Source organism: Elephantulus edwardii, unplaced genomic scaffold, assembly GCF_000299155.1.
Source record: "Elephantulus edwardii isolate Elephantulus edwardi_28Jun2011 unplaced genomic scaffold, EleEdw1.0 scaffold00189, whole genome shotgun sequence".
Lineage (NCBI taxonomy): Eukaryota > Metazoa > Chordata > Mammalia > Macroscelidea > Macroscelididae > Elephantulus > Elephantulus edwardii.
Window position 1 is genome coordinate 89,974 of NW_006399939.1, and position 9,936 is coordinate 99,909.

General features: G+C 38.7%; 1 protein-coding gene across 1 annotated transcript; it reads right to left on the reverse strand.

Annotated features, from left to right (window-relative positions):
* Positions 1-785: 785 nt before the first annotated feature.
* LOC102862481 (olfactory receptor 4B1-like) lies at positions 786-1,715 on the reverse strand. The gene has a single exon (XM_006896673.1). The coding sequence runs from the start codon at positions 1,713-1,715 to the stop codon at positions 786-788; it is 930 nt and encodes a 309-aa protein (XP_006896735.1).
* Between the last annotated feature and the right edge of the window lie 8,221 nt (positions 1,716-9,936).

A 9,936-nucleotide genomic window follows, 5' to 3' on the forward strand; every position in this document is an offset into this window, starting at 1 on the left:
CCTCTTTCTATTTCTTGAGTGTGTAACAAATTAATCAAGTTGTTGCTAAAAGTTTTATATATAATAGCGAAAACAGTCTTCTGAGGGTCACACTATTGTTAATCTTATTATTTGTGAGAACACGGTTATTCAGAGAAACTATTTGGACATCATGTGTGGCTGAGAGAAAATCAGAACAACTTCATAAAATGCAAAGGCTGAGCTTGCAAGATTGTAACCAAAGAGATGTTCACTCCACCATGAAAGGTCTTTCTCCAAAAAAAATCGGTAAGATTTTAAATAAAAGAGATTGCCACTCAGATTCTAGAGGATTGTTTATTCAACAAGCATTTCTAAAGCACCAACTATGTGCAAAGAAGAAAGGACTGTTATAACTAAGTATTTTTTGTCTAATAAGAGAAAAACAAACAGAAAATAATTACAATTAAACATAAATACCATTATAAAGTATCTCATATGACCATGGTTACAGGAGAAAAAACCTATAAAATAATTTGTAAAAATTATATCCTTTGTATATGATTACATTTTCATATCATATTTTCCAGGTCCATGATATAGGTAGCTGTCATGGAATTCTTCAAGTTTTCTAAGATTCAAAAAGGCAATCTGACCTCTGACCTCTGTCTTTCACACCAAGAGGCAGAGTCTTTAGTTACTGAGGGAAATCACAGCTGTATTATCACTAAGTCTTTATTTATCCAACCCCATTTCGAATGTCCTACTAAAATCCAAATTCATTTCAAATGCATAGACTGGTACAACATATTTATACCTTTATCCTTTCAATCCACCCCTGAGTTCTTCTTATTGCCCCACAACCTCCTCATGGCCACTTTCACCTCTTTATTTCTGAGGGTGTAGATAACGGGGTTCAGCATGGGAGTGACAACTGTGTAGAACACAGCCACCAGTTTATCTGCAGTGAAGGTGGAAGAGGGTCTCATGTAGAGGAAGATGGCAGGTCCGAAGAACAAGAGGACCACTGTGATATGAGAGGCACAGGTAGAAAGGGCTTTGCGCCTTCCTTCTGCAGAATGGTTCCTTAGGTGCACCAGGATGACGATATAGGAGGACACCAAGATGAGGAAGGAGCATAAGGTGATTAAGCCACTGATGGCCAGCACGCTCACCCCCTCCACGAAAGTATCAGTACAAGCAAGCTTGAATAATGGCTGGAGGTCACAAAAGTAGTGGTCAATTACATTGGGGCCACAGAAAGGCAACTGAATGGTGATAAGAATCTGAATTATGGAGTGTAAAAAACCTCCCAGCCAGGAACTAGCCACTAGTGCGTGACACAGTCGACGGCTCATGATGGTCATGTAATGGAGAGGTTTGCAGATGGCCACATAGCGGTCGTAAGCCATCACCACAAGCAAAAAGATCTCAGTGACCCCAAGGAAGTGGAAGAAGAAGATCTGAGCCAGGCAGCCTTCCAAGGAGATGGTTTTTATCTTGGTGAGTAAGTCGGCGATAAATTTAGGGACCACGGTGGAAGAGTAACTGATCTCCACCAGGGACAGGTAGCTAAGGAAGAAGTACATGGGGGACCGCAGGCTCTTGCTGGCACTGACCGTCACCATGATGAGGCCGTTGCCCACCACCGTGGCCAGGTACACAGGAAGAAACACCACGAAGCACACTCTCTGAACCTCTGGATCCTGGAAAAGGCCCGTGAGAATTAACTCAGTCACGTTATTTGCACCAGCCATTGGCTCCATCTGGGGAAGACGAATCTCAAAGCAGAGCCCTTTGACAAAACAAATGCAATTATCATTACCTCAGTCTCACACGTTTGTTTAACACTTAGTGGTTTATACACCTTCTTCACACATATTCTCTTTTGGTGTACCCTTGTATATATGTATTTGGTCATGCAGTAAATTCATGTGGTGCCTAAAACTCTTCTTTATATAAGACACTATTCATACAACCTTGCAAAAACTCAACCTTGCATGAGCTCCACAGTATCTAAAAAATCAATAAATAAAATGAAGCTCATAGAAGTTGTGAATTATCCAAGTCTCCTAATAAGGTCTGATTTGGCCCAGGGCTAGAGTCAGATCATTTTAATTCATTTGCTATTTCAAGTGCACTATGATGAAAAAAAGATCATAATTACCATTTGGAGCACCTATAACTACTATTTTGATTGTTAACATTTCTTCCATTTTCAATGCCTTCTCGTCGTGCTTGTCTTAGAAATTCTCAAGTGATCCTTTGTTTCTGAGTCCCTTGTTTCCTCCATTTCTCCCTTAGGTGTTCTATTCTCATTCATATTTTTCCCTTTCCAATGAGCCTCTTTGATATTTACTTTATTTAAACTATGTAAGTTAAGTTCTCTCAGGGTCTATGGTTTTAACTAATCCACAGCTTAATGAACTCTTACCAATGTGTTGCAGAAATGTCGATGCCTGAGAAGTGAAATGGCTATCTGGAGGCTGTTCAAGGTATATAGCTCACTGCTAAATAATTATTTAAATATAACATATTGGATTCATAGCGTCTATTTTATAGTTTGCTAGTTATTGGCAAGCACTTTCTGTGTTGAGATGAGAGAATCAATCCTACCTGCCAATAAACAAGACTGAATCCCAGTCCTATTCAAGGAGCTCTTTACCTTTATCCATCATACAGGAAGCTTTTCATGGTTATTTCAACCCCAATTCCTTTATCTCCATTCTCACCTCTGAAAACTGGGTTAAGTAAAATGTCTTTTAAATGCAACAAAGCGCACAGTGTTCAGCTCATAGTAAACTCTCAATGAATGTTGTTGTTTTGTGCCTTCAAGTCAGAACCAACCATAGCTGACCCTCCAGCAGATTTGCAGAGACAGTAAATTTTACAGAGATTGTTCATCCTTCTCTAGTAGACAGCTAGTGGATTCGAACCTCATGCCTTCAGGATTGCAGTGCAGCTTCTTACCACTAGGCCATCAGTGTTTTCCAATAATATTATATTTATATTATAATTCTAAAATGTAAATCTGATATACTCATATATGGACTTAAAATCCTTCTGTGGTTTTCCATTGCCTGCAAGTCCAATGTCTTTGTCGTGGCATAAATGGCCCACCAAAAACTAGACCTTGTCAATCTTTCCAGCGTCATTTGCCATCACTCTCCATGGAACCTATCTCTACTGTAGCCATTCTGAACTTTGTACCTTGAAGAATGTACTATTCTTTAAAAGAGCATTCTCTGTATGTGATTCAGTGTAGTGTTCTAAGTGTCGGGCTGCTAACTGGATTGTCAACAGTTCCAATCCACTGACACACCACCAGAGAAAGATGAACAGTCTCCACTCATAAAGGTTTATGGTCTCGGAAAAGTGAAGGAAGGTCATTATGAGTTAGAATGAATGTGACAATGGGTAGAGTTTTGCTGTTATTGCTGTTAGGTGCTGTGGAGTCAAATACAACTCACAGAGACCCTACAAACAGCCGACCTGAACCCTGCCCTCTCCTGTCTCATCCTCATCATCACTGACACTCTAGAGCCCATTGTTAAAGTCACCATGTCAATCCATCTCATTGGGGGTTTTTCTGTCCCCTATTTTTCTAGGCATAATATCCTTTTCCAAGGAATACCATCTCCCATTACATGTCTAACATATGAAAGACAAAGCTTTCATACTTCATACGTGTCTAAAGTAGGAAAGATGAAATAGGAAAGAAGAGTTTAGAAAAGTGTACTTAGTATACACACTTTGGCTTTCTAACTTTTATCCACACTTTTTATCTTTTTGCTGCAGTATTTAGCATATTTTATTATAATTACTTACATCTTCCTTGCTAAGCTTATTTATCTCTGTAACCTCATACTAGGCATATGTTGCTGTTGTTGTTGTTGTTGTTGTTGTTGTTGTCGTTGTTGCTGTTATGTGCCATCGAGACATCTGCAACTCATAAGTGACCCTGTGTAAGGCACATAGTCAATGCTTAATAAGTATCAATTCAATTGCATAAAAATTAAGAAATTGTCTACAGTTAGAATCATGCAATTAATCACACTTTATTTCTATACAGACTTTACTGGTCATTATGATTTTAAGTAGTCTATTTGTCTTTAGCAGCAGAGTTTAAGTCTGTACTTTTTTAACCCTATAGTACCTAAGTGTTAATCTCATAGTTTGTGAGATAGATAGATAGATAGATAGATAGATAGATAGATAGATAGATAGATGATAGATAGATAGATATAAACATACTATATGTAATATTGATTGGTAATAAATTTATTGCTAAGAAAAAGGTAGAATGTTTGAATGAACCTACATATGTTTTCCCTTCAGCCTATTTTGATATCAAATCAAACTAAGACCACTTCTCATCTAAACTATAAAACTGTGGAACATTTTGTAGATCAAAATAGGCACTTTACTTTGAATCACAGTCATATATGCAATAATTTTGAAATTGAGGTGTGTTGTCTACTTCATAAATTATTTTCCATAAACTAGGGGGTTTTGCTGTTTTTGTTGTTGTTAGTCAAGTAGGACTCATAGCACCCAATGAACGAAAGATCTGAACCCTGTTCTATCCTGTGCCATCCTCACCCTTCCTGACACATAAGAGCCCATTGCAGCAGTTACCCTCTCAATTCACCTGGTTGAGGGTCTTCCTCTCCTCCGTCGACCCTCCACTCTTTCCAGCACCATGTCCCTCTCCAAGGAATAGCTACTCCTAGCAACATGTCCAAAGTGTGTGAGGTGAAGCCTCACCATATTTGCCTCCAAAGGACACACTGGCTGCAACCTCTCCAAGACATATCTGTTTGTTCTCTTGGCTGTCCATGGGACATTCAGCACTCTTCTCCAACACCATGGCTCAAAGACATCCATTCTTCTCCTGTAATCCTTATTCATTATCCAGCTCTCAATGTATAGCAAGTAATCAGAAAGACCATGGCCTGAATCAAATGCACTTTAGTCCTCAAACTGATATCATTACTTCTCAATAATTGGTGAGGCCCCTAACTACAGATTTTCCCAGTGCAATACGTCTCCTTATTTCCTAACTGCTGCTAATTATGGATTCAAGCAAGATGAAGCTGTTGACAGTTTCGATCTCCCCTCACTAAAATCAGTATGTTCCGCAGCAGACATCTTTTGTTCTGTGTTACTTGGACATGAATTTTCCAGCTCTCAGCTAAAATTCCAAATGTCTTGCACATCATATCTATAAGCCTTATGTATATATCTATACACATCATATCCAAAGCCTTATGTATAGAAGGTTATAATGAAAGGCTACATTATGTGTATTTTTAAAATCACGCAAAATGCTCATGTGAGGAATTTAAAGCAATTACAACAAATCAAAGGAGCTCTGGTGGCTTTAGGGGTGATTTCTGAAAAGTTGGCAGTTCAAATCCACCAGCTGCTCGGCAGAAGATAGGGAATCTTCCTCCACAAATTTACAACCTTGGAAACTGAAAGAGGGTAATGAGTCAGAGCTGACACAACGGCAGAGAGTTCTCATTTAACCAAGTCATTTCAAGAATCATCATCAAAGGAGCTCTGGTGGCCCAGTGGCAAGAAGCTGCACTGCAATCCCAGAGGTACACGGTTCAAATCCACCAGATGCTCTGCAGGAGAAGGAGGGGTAATCTCCTACTGTGCCAGTCAGATCCAATTTGATGGTACACACAAAAAAAAGTAATAAAATAAAGTAAAAATAATCATCATCAGAGGAGAGAAGGGATGAAGCCAGGGGTGAAGGCCTGCTTTTGGGTGAAGGAAACAATTTTAAGTGGCTGAAGCTCAAAAGAACAAAGGAAAAATAAAACAAGGACATCTGGCCAAGCTTTTTTCATCTTTCCCAAGGATCAGTCTAAAGACAGGGTTAAGAAGGTAATTGTTGCAATCAATAGACACTTCTTGGCTCTATTATCCAGATGTCTTGCATTTTTATGATTGATTTTGCTTTTTTTTTTTAAATGGATAATACTTTACACTTGACATAGCTGTTGAAACAATTAGATGTGAGATAAAATATATAAAACATTTAACAGAAGTTCTCAATAGATTATACCAGCCAAACTCACGGACATCAGAGTTGCTTCTGTCTCACAGTGACCCTCTATTGGATTTCTGAGGCTGAAAAACTTAACAGGATCTCACAGAACACTGGTAGATCCAAACCACCTGAGTTGTGGCTAATACAACACACTATTGTAGACAAAACCAGAGCTGTTATTAACTCAGACTCCTTGGTATTTACTCACAATTTCCTGTACTCTCTCTTTTCCCTTGCCCATGAGAGAGACTGTTGATAATAAATTATTTCCTCCTTCCTCCAACACCTTCCCAAACAAAAAGAGCTCTGGTGACCTAGCAGATAAGGAGTTACGTTGTCAACACAAAGACAAGTGGTTTAAATTCACCAGTTGCCCAGGAGAAAGGTGAGCAATCACCTCCCAGGCAATTTTCAGCCTCTTAAAATCCATTGGAGGGTCAGCTACTTGTCAGTACAAATTCGACAGCACAAAAAAACACAGCATAAGCAAGAATTAAAGGTGAACATGTTTCATACTCACCAATGGCTTCAAGGGAGAAAGATGGCCAGTCTCCCATTACGATTTACAGCCTCAGAAATCCAATAGCAAGTCCCTATGAGTCAGAATCTACTTGAGAGCAATGAGAATGGAAATGAGGATGATCAAAATACCCGGATAATGAAATGATGCTATGAATCCTAAACAGGTAGAAATTCTACTCTAACATTCAGTTCCAGTGAAAGAAATCTGGCAAAGACCAAATAATAACCTGATAAAGAGCCTGGAAGAGCAACTGCTAATAGCTCAAAGTCACATCACAGAAGTCTCTTTCCCCCAACTTGTTGGGATCAAGATTGCATGGAATCTAGAATGTGAATGTTGAAAGGGATTTTAGGACCTTTTATGTCCAGTTCTCTCATCTTACAGAAGCAGAAACTGAGAGACTAAGAAAGAGGAAATGACTCATTCTACATGATACAGTGGTTTGAAGCCTTGTGTTTTCACCCGGCCAACCTGGGCAGTCCTCTCAACATGTTGTTACCTACCTTCAGGCTTAGAATGAGGAACTGAATGGGAAGCCTCTTCTCCTTAGACTCAAGAAAGAGCTCCCCCCTCATTGAAACAGCTTGTCTTTCAGAGACACATTCTGGGCTGAAGACACTGGGCCGATTTGGCCTGGAGCTCTCTTCAGAACAACACAATTCAACCTAGCTCCCTCATCTGCATTGAAGGCTCCCACTGGGATAAACCGCTTCATCTCTGGTAAATCATCAAGCTTCATTGAGAAAAGCTGAAAGGAAATTTGGAGATTATCAACCCAAACCCTTCAGTTTACAGGTGAAGCAAATGAGAGAGTTTGAGTGATTTCTCAAGACTATTGGCCAAGTTACTGATAAAAAAAAAAAAATGTTTCCATGATACAGGACTTCCCTCCTAATGATACTGATTTTAGGATTGGTATTGCCAACTAACAGTACAAACCATATTTTCACACACCAGTATTACACAGACCTAGTGATCTTTTAAAAAATGAACGATCTGTGATGGTAAAGATACATTTAAAAGGGAAGGACTCCAGAAATTAGTTCCATAGCCAGTATTTGAATATATTATTTAGAAGGCAGGGTGGAATTTTTTTAATTAATTGTTTTTAATCCACCTTAAGCAGTTAAGCAGCAATTTTGAATCTTACTCTTTAGTTTCAAAAATCTACTCACTCACTAACTTGAAGGCCAAAAACTGTTTTGCAAGATGGAGACGCTTGAACTATTTAAAACAAATTAAGTCATGTCTTGTGATCAAGGGACCAAATTCCCTATGTAATTTCTTGTCCTTAATGTGAAACTTTGGAACTGAGAGTCAGAAAAGGTTTCTAAATGTGTTTTAATTAATTTAGCCAGAAACCTTCAAAAGTGGCACACATCTTGTGTGTATGATCTGAGGGAAGGAAAATTAAAACATAATATTAGGAAAGCTTTTGCAGAAAATAAATTTTTTTTTTTAGTTACTATGGGAAAACCTATGAACCAGAGAAATGATGAAAGTCATGCAAGTGTTGAGGACTTTCATTCATAGGGTTGCTATGAGTCGCCTACGACTCTACAGCACTTAACAACGTAGAGAGAAATCAGTTGGCCTAGTGGACTGAAAGATGCTACCAAGGCAAAGGTGGGTAACTCTAATACGCGGCCCTCAGGCCTGTTTTTAATTGTTTTTGATCAAACATTCTTCTAGGTCGTATAACCCTAGTGTGTCCACTTGCTATACAGAGGTAACTTGTGGTTTCTGTGAAGCTGAACACTGTGACATTGATGTGTCAAACGTGATAATGGTCACCCATGGCAGACAGTGTTTGGTGGCCCTCCCCGATTAAACAAGCTTGGAAGCAGGAGGGGCATCCACTTCCATAAATAGCTTGCCTCCGGAAACCCTATGAACCTGGAGAAAGCATGAAGGTCACACAAGTGTCAAGGACTTTCATTCATAGGGTCGCTATAAGTCCCCTACGACTCAACGGCACTTAACAACATGGGAAAGCATGGGACTGAAAGGAGTAAAGAAAGGATTGGTTCCGAAATTGGGATTGTAGTTGGATGCTTTCAGGAACTTCCCTTCACATCTTCAAGTAACAGCTTCAAAGCCATAAAATGCAAGACTGTACTGGACTATCCTGTGTCCCTTCTTCACTAACAGTCTAAGCTTCAAGGTCACTTGAGCTTCAAAACCTGAAACATCTCTAAGTGATGATAATTATAATGATCACAATTCTTTTTAAATTGAGTGTGCTTTGAGTATCTGTTCTTGATCAATGCACCTCATTTGCAGACACCCTCTGCCTGTAAGTAGGGTCTTGCATGTTGCCATGACACTGAACAGGTTTCAGTGGTGCTGCCACCCAAAGACATGTGGTTTGAATCCACCAGATGCTGCTCTGTGCGAGAAATCTGAACAAACTATTTCTCTGCTGTTTACTGCCTCTGACAACCTGACAGAGGGTCAATATGAATCATTCCAACTCAGAGCACACAACACAGGCAAGGATTAAAAATGGCTATGGTTTAAATTCGCCGTTGTACAACAGGAAGTAAGGGCCTGGCAATCTATGCACCCAGAGTTTTCTTTGTCATTGGACGTTTCAATTAAGTGAGATAATAAATTCCATCCTTTTTTTAAAAAAAAAAAAAGAATGTTTGGAACTATATTTTTATTCATCAGTTGAATCGTAAAGAGTCATAATTGGTATATTATTTTCATTTTACTTTGGAATCCTGAGTCTAAGAAAAGCTTACTATTTTAGCCAAGCTATATAATAATTGAACTGACATTTATCCTAACCACGATTTTTTTAAAATGTAACACAAATTGACGCCTTGTTCTGCATTCTGTCAGATAACCTTTTTTTTTTAATGGGAGCTGTCTTCCAAATTTCTTGGCATAGGTAAGTAGGTCTATCTAACACTGAACATGGGTTTTTTTGCCCATGCATTCAGTGTAGCTTGAAATTCTTCCTTACGTACCATTGGTTCTTGATCATATAATATTTCCTTAAATTTTTTCAGTGACAAAAATTCTTTTGTGTTGTTTTTTAATACATGGCGACTCAATGTATACCTTCCATCTTTTTTTTTATGCTTCCTGTATCTTTCAAGATTTTTCCCCTAGAATCTGCAACTCTAAACTTGATTTTTTTTCCTTCAGTTGTTTCATCGTGTAAAATGCTTATCATGATTTTTCCTATTGATTTTCTAACTCCAGTCCCTTGTACATATAATTATTAATACTTTGCTTTGTATTTTTGAGCTGGCCTTTGAAATCCTCTGTTTCACTCTCTCCATAATTTTTTCCTTTAACTTGAGATCCTCCACTTTGAAGAGCAAATTTCAGAATGTCTTGGGACAAAAGACCATTTTGATCTTTTCTTCCTTCCCTTTTG

Bases quoted from the DNA above. Each gene is read 5' to 3' on its own strand.
- LOC102862481 (XM_006896673.1), bottom strand. From the start codon at position 1,715: ATGGCTGGTGCAAATAACGTGACTGAGTTAATTCTCACGGGCCTTTTC.